The 21201-nt window shown below is 36.0% G+C and overlaps 3 protein-coding genes across 4 annotated transcripts; all 3 read left to right on the top strand.

Annotated features, from left to right (window-relative positions):
- Nucleotides 1-1879: 1879 nt before the first annotated feature.
- Nucleotides 1880-9241, top strand: LOC113050834 (endoplasmic reticulum junction formation protein lunapark-B-like). Of its 2 annotated transcripts, XM_026214194.1 has the most exons (14): nucleotides 1880-1945; nucleotides 2361-2409; nucleotides 2513-2554; nucleotides 3949-4136; nucleotides 4340-4398; nucleotides 4604-4644; nucleotides 4754-4837; nucleotides 4946-4997; nucleotides 5082-5312; nucleotides 6050-6155; nucleotides 6303-6373; nucleotides 6472-6636; nucleotides 6794-6880; nucleotides 8009-9241. In XM_026214194.1, the coding sequence occupies exons 2-14, from the start codon at nucleotides 2383-2385 to the stop codon at nucleotides 8161-8163; spliced, it is 1308 nt and encodes a 435-aa protein (XP_026069979.1). In that variant the 5' UTR covers nucleotides 1880-1945; nucleotides 2361-2382; the 3' UTR covers nucleotides 8164-9241. The 2 variants fall into 2 exon arrangements, with proteins under 2 accessions (XP_026069979.1, XP_026069980.1); XM_026214195.1 differs by lacking the exon at nucleotides 6794-6880.
- A 230-nt stretch (nucleotides 9242-9471) lies between these two features.
- On the top strand, nucleotides 9472-12033 carry LOC113050835 (ATP synthase F(0) complex subunit C3, mitochondrial-like). The gene is made up of 5 exons (XM_026214196.1): nucleotides 9472-9600; nucleotides 9813-9900; nucleotides 10547-10624; nucleotides 11163-11353; nucleotides 11730-12033. Exons 2-5 carry the CDS (start codon nucleotides 9862-9864, stop codon nucleotides 11842-11844), a joined length of 423 nt encoding a protein of 140 aa, XP_026069981.1. The 5' UTR covers nucleotides 9472-9600; nucleotides 9813-9861; the 3' UTR covers nucleotides 11845-12033.
- A 2180-nt stretch (nucleotides 12034-14213) lies between these two features.
- On the top strand, nucleotides 14214-19828 carry chrna1 (cholinergic receptor, nicotinic, alpha 1 (muscle)). The gene is made up of 9 exons (XM_026214197.1): nucleotides 14214-14390; nucleotides 15527-15669; nucleotides 15801-15845; nucleotides 16223-16332; nucleotides 16475-16670; nucleotides 16805-17042; nucleotides 17296-17519; nucleotides 18726-18965; nucleotides 19107-19828. Exons 1-9 carry the CDS (start codon nucleotides 14345-14347, stop codon nucleotides 19233-19235), a joined length of 1371 nt encoding a protein of 456 aa, XP_026069982.1. The 5' UTR covers nucleotides 14214-14344; the 3' UTR covers nucleotides 19236-19828.
- The last annotated feature ends 1373 nt before the right edge of the window (nucleotides 19829-21201 follow it).

The raw sequence follows: 21201 nt of genomic DNA on the forward strand, positions 1-21201 counted from the left end.
GTCTAGGAGGAAAACAAAGGAGTAATAGTCATTTTAAGCACCTGACGGCCGCCATTTTGAAAATGGTGCATTTCGGGAGTCAAACTTTGGTTAACTTTTAGTATGTTTTTAAGCACATCTGATACTACTGTTTACCTCTGAGAAACCTTTTGTTAGAATTTTTTTGAATTTTTTACTTACTGAAAAGAGGACTGTGAACCACTGAGCAACAGTCCGGTTCTTTTCCTCCTTACCCCAGGTGAAATGCTTGTTTTTTTCTGGTTCAGGAGTGGCTTGGTTATATGAATGTGACTGCTGTAGCCCTTTTCTTGAAGATATCTGAGCGTGATGACTCTTGATGCGCTGAAGTTCTTGAATCTGCTTTTCCTGACTATCTTCCAACTTTCTATAAATACATTCTGATACAGCACTCTGTGAACAGCCAGCCCCTTTAAGAAATGACCTTCTGCGGCTTACCCTCCTTGTGGAGAATGTAGATGATAGTCTTCTGGACAACTGTCAAGTCAGTAGTCTTTCCCATAATTGTGTTTGCATGTTCTGAACTAGCCCAGGAGGTACCCAGTATTTATATTCATAATTAATAAAACTAATTAAGCTCAAAATGGAATATTCTTTATTTTCCTAAGTCGTAACAAACAGAATTAAAACAAAAAAACTATAAATATTATATATAAATTTATATAAAAATATAAATATTTCTGTTTGTGTGCAATGAATCTAGATTATACAAAAGTTTCTTTTTTTAATTAAATTACAAAAAATAAATAACTTTTCCTTTTTTTAAGTAGTCAAGGATGAATTTTGTATGAGCAAAATGGTATACAATGTGCTGCCAACAACATTACAATGAGTCAAGCAATATCAAAAGTCAATATTCTCTTCTACCATCTTCTGAATAGCTGAAAATTGTGAATTTAGTTTTTTTGGGTTTAGTATAATGCCACCTTTTTTACTCAAAAACATCTATAGAGGATGCATTACATATGTATTACCTTATTAAAACTGAAATGAGTGACCATTTTAGAGGTTTCACACACAGGCCTCTGTTCTGGCTAATACAGGGTGGTTTATGATCAAATTTATGATCAAAGTTATACAACTCCAATTTAAGTTACTTTTGGGTGCAATAACTTTTACATCGAATGTAAAGTCTGTGTTTTAGCAAAAAAAAAAAAACACGTACTGAGTTGGAGTTACATGACAGGCTAAATTGTTTACATCTCTGGTTCACCCCAATCAATGATAAAACCTTACAGTATTCTCACAAAATCATGTATCCCATAAGTATGTAATCATGTCAGTGCAATTTAGACAAGTCCAATGGATACATAGACCCAGAAAACATGGAGTTAGACACTAAGATTACTTGACTAAGTCAAATAATGAAGTAGTTCGGATATTTTAAGGGCTCCCTGCCCATCTTGGACAGCATCTTGAAAATTACACCTTTCCAGAGGTCAAACTTTGGTAAACTTTTAGTATGTTATTAAGGACACCTAACACTACAAAAAACAGTAGAAAAAAAACTTTTGTTAGAATTTTTTAAGGTTAGTTGTTTTTTTTTCATATACGCAGGAGGAGCGCAACCAAGGATGCACCTAACAACCATACTGCTGCGATCTTCTGGAGACGAGAGGCGGAGCCTCGCGCCATAACTCGTGACCGGAAAATAAGAGCAGTCGTTTCGAGGGGAGAGGGATGAATAAAAAAAATGAAGTGCACAGATGATACATAATTTATAATAAACACTACAGTACTGCTTAAAATATAATAATTATAAAAGTTTATTTCATGCCGACTTTAATTATAATTAGATGAGATTATTTAGTGCAAGGATTTTTAGTGATACACTACAGGGCTTTTATTTTGAATTAAATTTAAAAAATATCTTATTACGTCACCGTCACACGTTCAGCATCAGCCTCCGATACATCTCTGTAGAAAGGCAAGTTAACAAGTGAACTCTTGCAAATTTTAATCTTATAATATCCTTCAACTAATATTAACCTAATGAACATATGTGTAAACCACACTGCTGACGACTTTGCACTGAGCAAAACTGATCCAGGACAGTTTAGGGCTGGCGAGAAGGAAGGCAGGGCAGGAGTTTTCATCCTGTCCCTTTTGTAGTAAATCTTCTGCTTTCATAAGAGTTGCATTGCTGTCGTATTTACTTACTCTTGTTATTCGTTTAGAGTTTGCATATCCAACCCACGTTATTGATAAGATCTGACCTCTCAGATGCAAGCGAGGATTATGTTTCTTTATATTAATGTGCGAGAAATGTCTTCCAGACTGATGCATTGGAGGGTGTGGATGTTTTGAGAGGGTAATTAGAATGGTTTGGTTTCTGCTTTAAGGTGTGGATTTGCTGTGCTGACAATGGGAGCCATCATTTCACGGTGGAAGGTGAGTACTTTTCTCCCCTTTTGCAACCCTCCCCAATCCAGTTCATGCACTTCTTTATCAAACCCATACTAAAACAATAATGTAATTGTTGTGCTCCAAACAGACTAAAGCTTCCACGGTGGAACTTCTAGAGGGACTGGATAAGGTATGTTCCCCACTGTTGTCCTGCAATTTTTGGGACCTTATCACACAACACAGAGCTGTATGTCATCATCTGAACCAGTGTACTGGCTGCATTTCGTGGCTTTACTCATTCCTGGCTCGCCTCCTGAAGTCTGTATTGATGGGACCATCTGTTCACTGGACTGCTGCGGTTGACCTTAACTGCCCAGTAGTGGTCACTGCTTTGGTTTAAGAGTGAGCTGTAGGAATACACTTTGCAATTCCAGAGGGCTTTATGTTTAATTTCCACTGAACATTCAACTGTAACTAACAGAGTTTATATCTGGCATTCAGTATTTGTGTTTTGCATCAGCGTGTTCAGTGTTTCTCAGATTTATATTGTGCATAGGTTTTTAATGGAATGCTGTAACATGACACATGGTGACAAATCTGTTATTAATACCAGCATTTAAACAAACATTATAACTAACTTTGAGATGTCATTTCTACCCAACCTGACCTTAAAAATAGCTTTAGCTAGTGTAATATAATGTGGTCAGATTCAAATTCAGTTATGTTAATTAATAATTTTAATTATTGAATAAAACCAGTTAACCGTGTAAAGCCTGACATATCAAATAATAGTCAGAAATACATATTTTAATGGAACAATTTAGTGAAACTTATTAGTGAAAATAAAGGGAAAAAAATGTTTTGTATCAAATTTGATTCATCAAGATTTTATGGGCATATAGTATAATATGGTAATAATATACAGCTCATACTGAGAGGAAAAAACATCTGTTTTATTCTGTTTGGTGAATAATGTTATTACGTGGAATGAAGATTGAATTCTGCTTATAATGTAAATCAATGAGACCGTATTACAGACTTCTTGTATTAAATGCATATAAATGATCAGTTATCACTCTATATCTTCCAATAATGTCCTAGAAAACTATAAATATTAGTTTTCTGATCAAAGCTATGTAGTTAAAAACATTGCAATGCAATACAATTGTGCATTGAGAGATGCACAAATAAATGTTCATTGTAAGCCTGTGTCAGCATTAAACATGATTTAACATGATTTTTTTCTAAAAGATAAGAAACTAAAACTAAATAGTAAATTTTTACATTTACTTTACTCAAAGCAAACAGATATGTGTACCACAATGTAGCCATTTTTAGATTAAAACTAAAAGGCCATATGCATTCTAAAAATGTGTGAATCAGTCAGACAGAAGGCATGTAGTAGATAGTGTTTTTCAGTATGATAATGTTGATAATTGAGAGATCCTAGACTTTACAGGGTTAAGCTGTTATCAAATGAAGCAATTTAAGGTTACCTTACAAAGGTTTTTTTTTTTTTTTTTTTTTTTTTTATACATAATGGCATTGATAATGATCGTACAATATTGCGACATGAATCCCCAGGACATTAAGGACCTTGAGGAGTTTCGTGCAAAGAACCAGCGTTTGCTGAAATTGTGGGTGGGCCGACTTCTCTTCTACTCATCTGCTCTGTACCTGATCACGTGTGTGTGTGTGTATTATCTGTACTCTCCTGAGCAGTGGAGCGCTCGCCTCATCACTGCCCTACCTCTGATGGCCTTTCCTGCACTGTGAGTCCTGTTTTATTCATAGATGATGACATTCTATTAGGCTTGCTTAGTGTATTACAGTTGATGTTATTACATGTATTATATCACATGTATTGCATTCTGTTATACTCCTTTTTTAAAGACTGCTTGGCTTAGGTAGCTCCATGTTATTGCATCGTTAATGTGTTCTCTTGCTTAATTATATTTTCTCTCAATGTTTATAGAGTGTTTCTACTACGAAAACTGCTCATCTTCCTTTTCTCCAAACGTACAGAGAGAAACAGTAAGTTCATGATATGTTGTTTTTCTTAATTCTTCACGGTTTTCTTCATTTTCTAAATCTTTTTTTTATTCTGTGGCTGTGTGCATTTTACCCATGAATTTTCATAAATGTGTTTAAATACACCAAAGATTTTGACAGGGATCTGATCGGTCTTTTGAATGAATATTTTTATAGATTGACTCATTTATGGTTGCTTCTGTTTCAGATGAAAAATTAGATGATTTAAAAGCACAGAAACTGAAAATAGTAAGTGTGATTTCAGACACATTAGAAAAGTAAGCTTGCTTGTCGCTTCTTATATTTCAGATGAATAAAATTGTTCATATGTACCATAAATAAATTATGATTTTGTCAGCTTGAGGAGGTGATGGAAACGGAGACCTACAAAAATGCTAAGCTCATATTGGAAAGATTTGATCCAGAATCTAAAAAGAAAGCAGTAAGTGCAGTCATATGTATTATTAAAGCTTGAAAATGGTTTTAAACAGATGAAGGAATTTATTTTTGGAGCTAGTGAGTTAGATGAATACATGGTCTGTCTTTACAGGAAGCAGAAGCCACTCCAGTCAGACCTCACATGACTCCTAGACCAGGACAAGGTTTGTATGTGCTTTTGGTTTTGATTATGTGTTTATGCATATTTTCCTTAGGCATGATGCACACTGTACTCTCATTATATCCAGAGCTTCGTCAGCGGCATGTGCTGTTCCCAGGAGACACACCCCTTCACATGGCCCCAGGAGCTACACCCCTTCACATGGCCCCAGGAGCTACACCCCTTCACATGGCCCCCGGAGGGCCTCCAGAGAAAGGGCTAGCCAGGTCTGTAGCCAGCCCAACAGGAGCAAGCCAAGCAGAAACACCACAACAAATGATGAGAAGCATGAATCCTTATTCACCAGGACCTGGATCAGGTTCAGTACACTCATACTTACAGCGGACATACATGATAGATAATTGAATGAAAAAAACAGCTAGCTGTGGCTCTATAAAATTATGATAGCGTTAGTAATTATTAGTGTTTTTAAAGATTAACTTTAAGTGAGTAAATGTAAATTAAAATCTAAAAAAATGCGTGCATAATTACATTTTTCCGTATCATCAGATGTTTAGTAACGTGTAATTGTATGTACACTGTTTTAATACAATTTCACAAATAAAAGTGTGCTGAAATGCCAATTTTGTTCATCCATTATGATGGTGTCCTTTCTAAAGTGATAGTTTGCTTAAAATAATAATTCTGTCATCATGTAGTCAGCCTCATGTCATTCCAAACATTACGTCTGGTCTTCTGCAGAACATGAAAGATATTTTGGAGAATTTTGACAAATTGTCTTCTTTTGTATGGAACACTGAGACATTTCTTAAAATGTCATATTTTATGTTTCACAGAAGAAAGAAAGAAAGTCATACAGGTTTGGAATGACATGACAGTGAATTTTAAGTGTGGATAAAGGCATTCACACAGTTTAAGCCTTTATAAAATGCCTTACTAGCATCTTACTCCAGGATTAATGCATTCCTCACTAAATCCACATTTTCTGGAGCTTAACATCAAACTGAACGTTTATAGGTTTCATATTAGCATAATTGTGAAGTCTTAGCATGTCATTTTCCTGGTTTGTGTAATGATGAAGTGTTGATCATTTAGGTATGCGTCCTCCTGGTCCACCTCTTGCTCGACCCATCCTTCCACGAGAGCGCAGCACTGTGGACAGAGTCATTGAGTATTTGGTGGGAGATGGACCTCAGAACAGGTATTACACTGGTATTACATAGAGTCCCACCAGCTTGACATACAAGCTAAGAGAAACACATTGAACACTCTACTGGCCAGAATTATGTCAGGAGCTGAGAGAATTATTTGTCTCTTGCACTCCTCCCATTTATTCTTGAACTTTCAGATATGCATTGATTTGCCAGCAGTGTTTTTCTCACAATGGCATGGCACTGAAGGAGGAATTTGAGTATGTAGGTAAGAACCTATCAGTCTGTGAAGTTTTTTTTGTCTGAGGATATTTCCTTCTTTGAGGCTTTTATTTTGATACTCCTGTGTGATGTTTTATGTAACAGCATTCCGTTGTGCTTATTGCTACTTCATGAACCCGGCAAGAAAGACACGCCCCCAAGCCCCCAGACTCCCAGAATTCAGTTTTGAGCGCAGACTTCTCTCTGAATCTCCTGAAACACAGTCTTCTGCTGCCACAGAGACACCAGAGGACAGTGACGCCCCTGAAGGTATTTCATGCTGCTGACAGCCAGTGACCTCAGTCTTAAAGCTGCAGCTGGAAAGTGTCAACTTTGAAAGTCAAGACATGCAGTTTCGAAGAAATCATTTACATTTATCATTTGTATGAATGAATGTTGTATTTTCTTTTATTTGTGTGTTTTTTAGACAGTATTGTCTCAACTCTTGCCACTCGTGTTTCACACTCTGGCACCCCTTGGAGTACAGTTCATAGTTTCAAGAAATTTCCCTCAGGTCCCAGAACCTACACATTTTACTTCCACATACAAAATCATTCAAAAGTTTGGGGTCCGTAAGATTTTTATGCCAACCAAGGCTGCATTTATTTGATCAAAAATATAATTTACTATTTAAAATTACTGTTTTCTATTTTAATATACTTTAAAATATTTTTACTTTAGTTTCAGTTATAGGCTTTAGCTGCTTAAGGAAGAATTATTTTAATTATCAGTGTTGAAAGTGTTGTGCTGCTAAATGTTCTTGTGGAAACAGTTCTACATTTTCAGGATCCTTTGATCAAATGTAGAATTTATTGAAATAATTTTTGTAGCATTATCATTGTCTTTGTCACTTTTTGATCAATTTAATGTGTCTTTGCTGAATTGCTGAAACTATTAGTTTATTTATTTTTTTTAAAGATACCCCAAACGTGTGAGGTAACAGTTTTGACTTATTTAAAAATAAGAAATCGTACTCACCCCAAACAGTAGTGAATGCACTGCATGATGCTTTGGTGCTAAAGTTTTAAACACTCTTATATACAAAATCACAACACAATACGGACTGATACCATTACAGAACAGGAAGGTGTGTTTTGTATAGTATTATTATTGTAAATCATAAATGTCTCCTAATATGTAATTTGAAATATGTCTGTTTTATATCTGTCTTAAAGGAAATATCCTGCATTTTTGACATTCAGCTTACCGTATTTATCTTTATAGAAATCTCAAGTAAAAAGATGCTTTTTGCGAGATATCTGCTAAATTCATATTAGTTTTAGCAAGATGGTCAGCTGCTTAGTTAAGTACTGAATGTCTAAAATGTTGAATACCTTTCTTTAAAAAAAAAATCAGATTTTTTCCCAAACCCTTAGGTGCATGGCTCATTGTCTTAAACTTTTTTTCCTCTAATTATTAATTGGCTTGTTTACAGTCTTGATGATACATGTTGTGCTTCTTTTAAACACGTATTATCATACTGATTGTAGAATACCACAAATGATATTGTTATTATTTATATTCTGTTATTAATGCAATAACAGGCCTAATACACACACAATCTCACACATGCACAACAGTGCCATGGCTTTCAGCAGTATACATCCCCCGTGGCAGTTATGTGAATTATTTCATTTTGCAGATGACACAGAAAGAACTACACCTGCTGAGCTTCAGGACCCTACCGCTGAAGATCCACCTGCTGCAAATGAACCAGAGGAAGAAGAGGCACAGTCTCAACAGAGCCCGCCCCCCTCAGAGGATGTCCCACAGGAAGAGGCTGGAGCTCAGGGGTAACAGCAGAAAGAGGATGAATCTATATAAACTGTGTTTAAATGCAGTTTAAACATGAATGATCAATGCTGTTCGCTACAGCTTTTGGTTTTTGGGATGTTTGGTTTTAACTTCTCCCTAAAGCGTGTTCATTTAGTACTTCTTAGTAATTCTGGAGGCTGTTAAGAGTTTTTACTGCTTATTTATTTATATATGCACCACAGTGTTTACATATAGTGGGCTAAATATCATATCACATTACAGTTTGTAACGCTAATAGTGTGGTGCGCCCCATAATGGTGTTGTCACCCAGTACAATACCTGTGCATGGTTTGATTATGAGGGTGATTTTACAAAACAGACTGCAATTGCTTAAATCAGAATAGTATCATTTTACAGTGTTAGCATTCAGTTGCTTAGTAGATAAGGACGGGATGCATTTTACAGGTTTTATCTATCTTTGTGTTTACAGAATTATTTGAAACTGCAAGCTGAACAAAAACGCACTCTTACAAAAGCATAGTCCTTTTAGGGGAGCGATACTTGGTGTGTTTTTGTGTTTTTCTTTGTTTGTTTTTTTTGCCAAATGCACTATTTTTTAGTTTTAAATATTTATTATTTTGTTTTGAATAGGTTTAGTTGCTTGTGTTTTTTCTGGCCAACAGTTTGTTTACGTAATTGTGTATAATTCAACTGTCTTGTGCCTTTCTGGTTATGAACATGTCTAGGTTTTAACAGCACAGTTTACAGAATTGCTAAATTTGTCAAAATAATATATAGGACGTTTTCTGCATTGCTGTTTAAGCTTTACAAGTCAACTGATGCCAGAGGTGACACTGGTATTTATTCATGAATTTGGTGATAATGATAATTTTGTAGTGAATTGTGTTAGTTATTTACTTTCCATGTTCATTGTGAATTGACTCTTATCTCAATAAGCAACACAAAATTCATGTGCTTTGGAACTGGAGGTGTCCACTTGTTCTTGTTTGTCAGTTCTTGTGAGTTGTTGTGCACTGTTGCATTTACACACTGGATTGTGTGCATGGTAAATCCAATAAAAAATATTTTTCTAAAGAATGGTTCAACATTATCATGAAAAGTGAGTTTTTCTTTTGTATGCAACAAAGTGATTCTTTAAGAATTAAGGAGCACAATAGAGAAAGGCTAATTGAATGTTTCTGATGCTCATGCCTAAGCAAACCAGCAAATGTAATATGACCGCAAAAATATGTATTTTATATGTACAAAACTGTAAGAATATTTATTTTATATATATTTATAATTGTGTATCCCAAGTAACCTATTAATAAGTATCAAGTTTTCCTTTCCCTCAGCGCAGTTTTAAATAAAGCACCACTGAATGACCTTCAAGCGCGTCATTTATGCATCCGGGAGCTTCATTAAATAGAGGGTCGGGCATGCGCAGTAGCGCCTCAGCAGTTCGACCTCTGCAGCCGGGTAAGCGAAGGAGAGCTATATAGGAACCGGAGAAACTATATTGTCATAATCTTATACCATCATTACGCTTTAGATATATTTAATCAAATCACTCGATCCATTTCATGTTCTACAGATTATATAGTCCTTGCAAAATTAGCTATTTAGTACCAGGAGACGTTTTGAAAGCGCTGATATTGCATTGACCTTAAACTGTTGGCTTTTTCCCATAGAGACAGACGCGGGTTTATTCCTCACCACAGTCACCGAGCCCAATCAAACATGTACGCCTGTGCGAAGTTCGTGTCCACACCCGCACTGGTGAGTGTTTAGAGCGGTTTTTGCAGTTGTGATATAATGGGAAAGCTCAGTGAATTATGGTTCTTTAAAATGCAAGAGGCCTGGTACACTTGAATTTTTCCCATGTTGATGCAGTGCACTTCATATGGGTTTTTTGGATGGCATATTGTAAAAAATACTGTATCAGAATTTGTTTGTGTGTGTGTATATCTTTGTGGTTAAGATGTCAGTGGGCAGATGGTTGCTAATGCTATCATCTGGACTGCGATTAAAGGGAAGTCAAGGTCATTATAAAAATCTGGCAGCAAATTCATAATGTTTCATAGACTGTTATTTTAAATACTTTACCCTTGATCTAAAGGAAAAAATAAAATCGTGATAGTTGGTTCAAGGCTGCGGATGTTATGTTCTGCTTTGTTGTTGTCTTTTTGAACTGGAATAGCCACAGTCCTTTTATTAATTAAATTATAAATGTATTTATTTGTTCAGTTGACATTTGGAGTCTAATTTCAAATTGTAGCAATTATTTGACAGATTTTGTGGACGCAAGGCACCTCCCACATAATCCAAGTTTTCAATCATCAGTTTGGCCTTGTGTGTAAGTCTTAGTTCCAGCACTTTAATTGTACGTCTTGGGTGCTAATGTGGTTTTTGACCTCCATCTCAGGTCCGCTCTGGCTCAAGGGCGCTGTGCAGACCACTCTCTGCCTCTTTGCTCTCCAGGCCAGATGTCAGCTCTGCAGAGGTGAGTACTTTATGCATATGGCCTAATGGTTAGAGAGCAGGACTTGTAACTCCAAGGTCTCAGGATTGTAGGTGGGAGGAGTGAATGTACAGCGCTGACTTCCACCTTCAGTACCACTACTGATTTGAGACTTTTGAGCAATTCTCCGAACCCCCAATTACTCCTCCGGCGCAGCAGCAAAAGTGGCTGCCCAGTGCTCTGGGTGTGTGTGTTCACATTGTGTGAATGTATGGGACAACATACTTGACCACACGTCACTTTCATATGCCACGTTTAAGATCCGTGGCACTTGCTTGCCATTTTAAATTAATGTTTGATACCCTTTTAGTAGTTATTTTTCCCTGAAAAGCCTTTTTCTTAGGCAAGGACTTTTTTTATAAGTCATTATTAGATTGTCTGTCTTTTTTTTAGTTATTTTTTTTTTTTTATAAGCATTTACTTGCATTCTAAGCTTGTTGCAATCTACAAAGCGATTTCTTTTTGTCAAGTGATGATTGGTACAGTTCATTCATTTTGATCGTTGTCTTTCTTTCTCAAGGCCAGCCCAGCTTTTCTGCCACAGACGGCCGTTTCCCAGGTTGCAGTGCGGGGTTTTCAGACAAGTGCTGTAAGCCGTGACATCGACACAGCCGCCAAGTTCATCGGTGCTGGTGCCGCCACTGTGGGAGTGGCTGGTTCGGGAGCTGGAATCGGAACCGTGTTCGGCAGCCTCATTATTGGATATGCTAGGTAAACCAGCATCTCTGATAATAATCACCATCTTGTTGCCATCACTTGTTGTACATGAAACAATTAATTTCTGGAACTTTCCATATTGGTAGTGTCACAAAACTATAGCCTTACTCAAATTGGGTGTTTTTTTTTTGTTTTGTTTATAGTTCTAACTTATTTTTCAATTTATTTTAAATAAGAACTGAGCTTGTTAACATCATAGTAATCCAAGTGTAGTGTTCTGTCAAATATTGCATTTATGTAGTTCAACAAATTTAACCTGTCATGCATCACACTGTTGTTAGCTGAGGTCCCTTTTTCCATAACAAAGCAATGTTCCTAAACCGAGATCTGGTAATTAGTGACCCCTGACCTCTCTCTCTCTCTCCTGCAGGAACCCATCTCTGAAGCAGCAGTTGTTCTCATATGCTATTTTAGGATTTGCCCTGTCTGAGGCTATGGGTCTCTTCTGTTTGATGGTGGCTTTCCTCATTCTGTTTGCCATGTAAATACTGCTCCGTCCACCTCTTCCCACCGCTGCGACGACACGCGTTTTACACTGGCTACCAAAAGAGTTCTCTGTTGGTGTCATTAAAATTGTACATTTCCAAGTTTTTGTTGAAGGCTGATGAGATAAAACATGTATTGTAAAAATGTATCCAAATACAGAATAAATACATGTATTTCACAATTTAAAATGTCTGAAGATGTTTTTGGAAATTTGTGACAGTGGAAATGGTTGTTCAATGCAATTTTCAAGTTATTTGGTTTTTTTTTTTTTTTTTTTTTTTTAAAAGGGGTCACTTTAGTTTATTTCTATATGCCAATACAAGTCAAAAAATTATATGGTGGTGCAGTAATCTACCAAAAACAGTGGTCTGTTACTGAATGGCTCAGATTTTATTAGTTCACCAGAAATCTAAATTATAATCATTAAACTTTTGTTGCTAATTCATGTCTCTTTCAGTGTGAGAATCTCTGTCCCATAATTAGATTTTTTAAATATAATACTTAATATTGAAGAATTCTGATGTTTCTTCGCAGTTGAGAATATCAGTTCTGGCTTCGATTCTCACATTTCCAAGTTAACATTAAACTAATTTTTCATCTCGCAGTTATTTATTTTTCCCATCAGAATTCTGTGTTTACATCTCCCCATTTTTTTTTTTCCGTGGTGAAAAGAAGTAATTTTTTATCTCACAATCACAAGTCTTAGGATTTTTCTCAGAATTACAAGAAAAAGGGTTTTACTGCATGGCGCTAAAGTTAAAAGCATTAGTAAATGTTGCTTAATTTTTCATCGAATGTGTTCAACACTAGAATGTGTTTTTATATATATATTTTTTTATCCTGCAACATTTTCAAAGGGGAAGTAACAAGTTCCCCTTTGAAAAAAAAAATGTGTATATATATATATATATATATATATATATATATATATATATACATAATATAAGAGCAGCTAAAATGTTTCTATTTAAAGACATTTGATAGTTATGTGCAACCGTAAAAACTGCGTTTTAAGTTTAACCTTTGTGCAGTCTTCGGTCATTTCTGACTGGAGAATTTTACATTTTAGAATTTCATCATAGAAATCATAGCTTTACCAGAATGGTACGAAACATGGTGACATTTATGGCACCTGGTATGTGAAAAAGAAAAAAAAAATTTGAGGGCATGATTTGAAAATGCTAAGTGGTCATAATAAAGTCACACTCGTGGCTTTCGGTCAAAAATGAAGGACCGGAAACTGGAAAACAGACCATTTTTTTGTGTACAATCTACAAATCCCCTAAAATGCAGAAAGAAAATTGCACAGAAATGTAGGGGTGAAACTCTAAAACATCTAGAGTGCAAAATCAACACACCAACTCACCCACACGCGGACACACAAATACAAACCTATGAACTGGTGTGACTGTAACACTGCAACTATGTAAAATAAAATCAATAATTTTACTACAATGCAGTAAAAAAGTGGACCGCAATGAAGGGGTTAAACTCTAAAACATCAAGAGTGTAAAACAGACACATCCAATCATGCACACTTACACTCACAGCTACACACATTTATTATACATAAAATTATACATACTCAAATGAATTGGTATGGTTATAACCATATAGCCAAAATGAGTCAGAAGATTGAAATAAGAGGTTAAAATCAGATCAGACCCAGAAGGATTAAGCTCTGATAAAGCATTCCTGTTCATTTTTGTTACATTTTTATAGAATTGTAATTTTTTGTGTAACAAAGTGCTTTCTCTGTTCAGGTTTGAATGTATTAATAATAATGCAAAAAAACCTACACTTCAAATCAACATTTAATTCAACAAAAAGTAGTCTTTGAGAATGCCTTAATATAAATGTAAATCCACAGCCTAATAAAAGTAAACAATTATGTATAAAAACATCGAGGGTATTCACAAGCCTCTCTATGGTATCCCATACAGGAATCAGGTGGTTACACCATGAAATTACAGGTTTTTCTTTTTTTGCTCTCACCAGGAGGTGCTATTCTGCCTTCAAAAATTGGATTTTAAAGGCCTAGTCTCTATTTCAATCTGAAATACTGAATAGAAAAACTATTTTCAATTGGAAGAAATGTATCATAATTATTGCATAAATATTAATTAGTACCATGACATTCTCTCAAAATACAAAAATACAAAATATTATTGAACAAAAATATATCAGATGATTTCTGACCGTGAAAACCATGAGTATGACTCTCAAATAAGGAGCGCACAAGGGTTAAACCCAGCACGTACGTGGCGCGCAGCAGTGTTTCTCTGACGCGGACTCTGAGTCTGACAGCTGTCAGCTCGTGCCACTTGCGGATTTAACAATAGTGCAACACACACACACACACACACACACACACACACACAGAGAGAGAGAGAGAGAGAGAGAGAGAGAGAGAGAGAGAGAGTTCAGCTAGGGCGCGGTGCTCCTACAGACCAATTGACCGTTCACTCGACTACACGGACTTTCTCAGTCACGTCAAAGATGAATAACTTTATATTGATTTTGCAATTTCTGCCTTTTCTATTTGGTGAGTAACTACTTTGTTTTCTATTATATGGGGGAAATGCTCTGTTAGACAACAACCCTTTAAATCGTATTAGCCCTTAACTTCTAATATACTGATAAAAGGTTTTAGTTTAACCACTATCTAAGCTATAATGGAGAAGAACGGTGTACTTGCCTTGAAATAATCTCTGTGCTATGAAGCCTACAGAAAACGATTAATCGTATTTTTTGCCACTCAATCTTTTGTTGGAAACCGATTCAAGTTCGTTTCCATAGCGACACGTTGTTGTTATGCTCAAAGTTTTGGTTTTTAAACAATTTTTTACAAATTCTATACTACTTGTCTGGTAGGCATTCTAGGTTTGATTGACAGGCGCAGGTGCGCGGCCTGCTGGGCTCATTCAAGTGGTTTGTGGCTGATATGAGATCAGTGTGTTAGCGGTCAGTTTTGTGCTATTTGCAAATAAATATTAGCGTTTCGTGTCTCTATTTATATTTTCAGTTCATTATTATTATTTTTTTGCATAACCTCTTAGATGAGGCTGAAATCAAGGCTTTATTAAGCAGGGAGGAGTGATACTCTTGACTATAAATCTTATATAGGTTGTGGGCTTGTAGTCTAAACTTAAATAAAAAAAAATAGCCCTTCGTTTAATGGTTTATCTAAAATACTGTAAATGTGCATGTGGACTCAAAAGCTCACTCATGTACCTGTGGGAATCCATTCACCAGACCACCACCAGTGCTCAAACTGATGGAACAATAGTACTGATGTTGAAGTCAAGTCAACATTGCAATTGAAACATTCACATTCTGTCATTAACATATGGAAACAGGGAAATCTTTAGTTCATTACTCTCAGAACAACATGGCTCAGAAATGTAAAGAATGTAAGGAAGTTGATTATGTACAAACAGAATTTCTGCATTACTTCTGTTAGTTCTGGTTAATAGTGACATTACTCAGACAGACATAGATCTCTCTCTCTCTCTGTGTGTGTGTGTGTGTGTGTGTGTCATATGCAGTTGCTTGACTCCATCAATGTTAATCCTCTGTGCCGTTTAGGAAGGACACCTGTGTTTGTGTGTAAGAAGAGTGGGGTGATAACTTTTTCTCACTGTGCAACTAAATGTGTGTGTGTGTGTGTGTGTGTTGCAGGACCAGCACTGTGCTCAGAAGATGAGACAAGATTAGTAAAGACTCTGTTTACTGGATATAACAAGGTTGTTCGTCCTGTTAGCCATTTTAAGGATCCAGTAGTGGTTACTGTGGGACTACAACTCATTCAGCTTATTAGCGTGGTAAATTATATCTCTGTTCATTTTTGTTTCTTGAATTCAGATTTGAAGTTTATTTAAAAGTTTCAATTGCACAATTAAACTTTTTGTTTTCTCTTACCTTCCATTATCTTTCCTGTCTTTCTTATTTGCAGGATGAAGTTAATCAGATTGTCACCAGTAATGTACGGCTAAAGCAGGTGCGAGTTTCAGCTGCTGTTTCAGTTCTTGTGTGCTGCTATCAAAGTAGATATCAGTAGATATCAAGGTGTTTACTGTGGGAAAATGTATCTGTATTAACAAAAACTGAGATTTAGACAATGTTTATAACACCTAAGATTTGGTACTATAACAAAAATTATTTTCATTTGCCAAGTACTTTCAAAAATGTCATGAAACCTGACAAGAAATGTTGAGGTCACATTTCAACTTCAGCTTATAAGGAAAAGTAAGAAATCATATTTTGCAGTGATTTTGTGATTTTGCATAAATCTTTCAATTTTTACATGACAGTACCTACTTGGAGCAGTCATGAGTCATTAATACAGATATCTTTTTCTCCTTTTCTGATGTTCAGCAATGGAAGGATGTGAATCTGCAGTGGAATCCTGATGACTACGGTGGCATCAGGAAGATCAGAATTCCCTCCACTGACATCTGGAAACCGGATTTAGTCCTTTATAACAAGTAAGACTTTATAACAAGTTCTGTCCAGAACTTTCACTCTTTGCATCTGTAGTATGTTAGTGTGAATCAATCAGGTGATATAAATGTCTTAAATATATCCTTGATGCGATATCTTTCTTTATTTGTGTATGTGTACGTTCAGTGCTGATGGAGACTTTGCCATCGTCCATGAAACAAAAGTCTTGTTGGAGCACACGGGTATGATAACATGGACTCCCCCAGCAATCTTTAAGAGCTACTGTGAGATTGTGGTCCTTCACTTTCCCTTCGACCTGCAAAACTGCAGTATGAAACTTGGAACATGGACTTATGATGGCAACCTTGTCATTATCAACCCAGTAACTATAACACCACACAAACGTGATCACCAATCATGACCATCAGAAGGATGCAATACATTATTATTGTATGTATCTGTGTAAATCAGTTTATTCATACTTTTGTGTGTGTGTGTGTGTGTGTGTGTGTGTAGGACAATGACAGACCGGACCTAAGTAATTTCATGGAGAGCGGAGAGTGGGTGATGAAGGATTACAGGAACTGGAAACACTGGGTGTATTACGCTTGCTGTCCAGATACACCTTACCTTGATATAACTTATCACTTCCTCTTGCTCCGCCTCCCGCTTTATTTCATCGTGAACGTCATCATCCCCTGCATGCTGTTCTCCTTCCTCACTGGGCTTGTGTTCTACCTCCCTACAGACTCTGGTAACCCTGTGTTTAATTGCGTGTAGGGGTGTGTGGTATAACCCAAAATTTATATAATTTTTATTTTATACCATGGTTACTAATTTTATTTTTTTGGGAAAAGTTCTGGTAGGATATTTAAGTGTATACAAAAATCAAGGGGGAATGCCTATTTTTGTATTATAAATTACAAATGAAATGTACTTGATCACAATCAGTTTTTTTTTTTTTTGGCGCCTGATGGACGTTTTGAACATGACTAGTTTCTGTCTAGGTGAGAAGATGACACTCAGCATCTCTGTCCTGCTCTCTCTGACTGTGTTCTTGCTGGTGATTGTTGAGTTGATCCCCTCCACCTCCAGTGCTGTTCCACTCATTGGCAAATACATGCTCTTCACCATGATCTTTGTCATTGCCTCCATCATCATCACTGTGATTGTCATCAACACACACCACCGCTCCCCCAGCACACACACTATGCCTGCTTGGGTCCGCAAGGTACGTATGGAAAGCAGCAGCGTCTCTTTTTGTGTTCCAGGGAAAAAGTCCAAATTAAAGTAACCGGAGAGTTTAGTTTACAGCTAATTATCTGCATGAGATCTTGATCGGAGTGACCACATTTAAACATATGAATGCTTTTCCAAAAAAGAATGTTTGCTTTAGCATACTTCTTTTAAACTATAAATAAGAGCATATACTTTCAGTCTGCTTTTTATGTACTTACCAGTGACATACTTAAGAGACAAATATAATTAGGTATATAGGTGTAAATAAGATACTGGCATACATATTAAAGTTTATAGTAACAAGTCAGCTTTGAAGTGGAAAAGTGTAAATAGTACATGGGTGGAAGGGAACATGATCTATTTTAAACAGTGCTGTTAACCCAAATTAAACAAATTAACATTTGGCTGATTTTATTGACATTTTTTAAAGGTGTGAGATCGTTGTAACAAACCTGATTCATACTGGCTTCTATTAGCAGAATAAATTATTTTAAATCTTATCACAAAACATAAAGTCAAATAGCAATAGGAGCAAGGCTCTTAAAGGGATACTCCACCTCAATGGCAAAAATCACTGGCATTAATCCAAAGGTAGTGTACATTAGAATTAAATTAAAATCTACTTAAAGTATAGTTAGAGTATAAAAAAATTACAGGAACCTACATGTAGTATAGTATATATAAAGTTAACATTTAACTTTTAACAATTTTTTGCTACAAAACTGCATGAAAAAAGGTGTTTTTAACACTACCATCCAGAAATCTTAACCAAACTTTGTTACAGACTTTTCATTAAGACCCTAAAGAATCATATTTCAACTTGTGAAAAAAATGGGGATCCTATGACCCCTTTAATAAAATTTAAATTTTTGTAAGGGTGGATGATTTCTTCCACAGCATTTTAGTCACTTATTTTTACCTTGAAATGTACACCTCAATTAACAAAGGTACTTATTTTTGGAAGTTGCATAGTTATATTAAAAATCCAGTTTTACAACCATGGGAATTATTATTTTATCAGTCCTGTTTAGTCCTGCTTGCAGAACAGAAATTACATACATTATTACGTTTTTTTTTTCTTTTTAGATTTTCACTTGTTTCTAAACTTACATATATTTGGGGGTATTTTTTTGTTTGCTTTGAGCTATTAATAAACCTGTTGAGATTCTGATCAGGGACTTTCTCCTCTGTCCCACAGATCTTCATAGACACCATTCCAAACCTGATGTTTTTCTCCACTATGAAACGACCATCCCAGGAACGACAGGAAAAGCGTCTCTTTCCTACAGATTTTGACATCTCTGACATTTCAGGGAAACCCATGCCTGCCTCTGTCACTTACCACTCTCCCATAACCAAAAATCCTGATGTACGTAGTGCCATCGAGGGTGTTAAATACATTGCAGACACCATGAAAAGCGACGAGGAGTCCAACAATGTAAGAACATTTACTTTCATATTTTTTTTTTTGTTATTCCTGACACTTTTGCATGTCTTTGAAAATAAGTTTGTTTTACTCTACATTGATTTTCTACCTTTAACTGACTACTTGTGTCTTTCCTTCTGTTTGTTCATCAAGGCTGCAGAGGAATGGAAGTTTGTCGCTATGGTCCTGGATCACATTCTTCTATGTGTGTTTATGGCGGTTTGTATTATTGGCACACTAGGAGTGTTTGCCGGACGCCTGATCGAGCTCAGCATGCTGTGAGAGCCCAAAGGCCCAAATGAAGCCTGGGACTGGAGTGCATTTACTCTCTGCTGAGATTTAGCATAGGGGATGCCTGATCAGACCAGATGTTAAAGGGGTCATATGATGTTGCTAAAAATAACTTTATTTGGTGTATTTGGTGTAATGCAATGTGTTTATGTGGTTTAAGGTTCAAAGAACACATTATTCTCCACATACTGTACGTTATTGTTTCTCCTCTATGACCTGCCTTTCTGAAACACGTCGATTTTGACAAAGCTCACCGGTCTGAAAAGTGAGGCGTGCTCTGATTGGCCAGCTATCCAGTGCATTGTGATTGGCCGAATGCCTCAAGTGTGTGATGGAAGTGTTATGCCTCTTAACACTGTGATGCAAGGTGTGATGGGACATAATTACTGATTATAATGACTTATACTGTCTTTTTACACGTTGCGTGTCTTATCGCACAGGGTAAACGAAACCATGTCTGCATTTGTGAGCAGAGAAACGACAAACAACATGCACTACTCTACACTGCTCAAAACTCGCGTTTGAATCATCAGTGGTAAATCCTATATATATGAAAACGTACTTACAGACTGTGTGACAGAAGCACCAGACTGTCCTTGCAAAGTTGGACTTGCCCCACATTATAGAAACAGACACCGACATTGTAGGCTCCTTTCACAGGAAACAGTCCTCGTCCTCCGCAAAATGTGCTGCATACATTTGAATATTTGGGTCGAACTGTTCTGGAACAGTGTTGTAAAAACAACTTAACCACTGATTTCTAGCTGTGTCCTCTTTTGGAAGGTCAGACAAAGTTGTTTCACTTTCATAACAAAACACACAGTATCTCCACAACATTGCACCGGCAGCAACAGCGAGAATGAAAGTTAAGACTTCTTTCTTTGCAAGAACATTTGGGCGGTGTTATGCAAATCTTTCCACACTGCGACGTAGAGATGTGGGGGCGTTAGTATGAGCCATTTTTATGATGCCGTGGTTGACTCTTATAAAAGAATATCTCTTTGGATTTGAGACCTTAGTCTTTGCAACTTTACAGATCTTCTTTATGCACCAAGAGCTTGTAAAACTCCAAAGAGAAAGGAAAAATTGAAATAGCATCATATGACCCCTTTAATGGAACAGTGAGCTTAGTCAACAACTGGAAAATAAGACGCACACACTGTTTTTTTTTTCTTTTCATTTAAAGCATTTGTGTTAACAGGTTGCTTGCTCCTAGAATGTCTGTATATATATATATATATATATATATATATATATATATATATATATATATATATATATATATATATATATATATATATATATATATATATATATACACAGCTTGTCAGAATTAAGCATGGTAACAGAGAAATATGAGAATGCCATTTATTTTACAGCATATTATTTTTTTTTTTCAGTTATGTTAGATTTGTTTTTATTTTTCTTGGTCTGTGTTTTCCATGGTAACCAATGTACTTGAATCACTTGATATTTAAAGAGAAAATAATTAAATTGCATTTGATTAGCTCATTAATAAAATAACTAAACCTAAATAGCAGACAAATGGTCGAAGCTGATCTTGATGCTGTTGCTACATTTGCCTGAAGGTATATACAACTGTGCATTTGGGCAAATATATTATACATATATTATTTAATGGTTAAATTAAAGTTTAGTTTTAGTTTTTGATTAAGCATATAGGCCTGATTGAAAATTTGAACATTTGTCTTGTAATGCATAATAAACTACTGGTAAAATCACAGTGTTTGGGTTCTCTCACTCTCACTCTCTATGTTCCACACATTTTTGCAGACTTTTTTCTCACTATCAACAGAAATGTGTGAATTATTGTAAGCGAATCTATTTTATCCGTACCCAGTTGCAAAGTCGTGTGTCTATGGTGTATTGATTATGTGCTTTTTGTGCTGAGGTGTTTTTCCTGTTCTTATACTGTGCTCCCTAATGTTATGCTGTA

The sequence above is a fragment of the Carassius auratus genome, chromosome 31 (genome assembly GCF_003368295.1).
Source record: "Carassius auratus strain Wakin chromosome 31, ASM336829v1, whole genome shotgun sequence".
Taxonomy (NCBI): domain Eukaryota; kingdom Metazoa; phylum Chordata; class Actinopteri; order Cypriniformes; family Cyprinidae; genus Carassius; species Carassius auratus.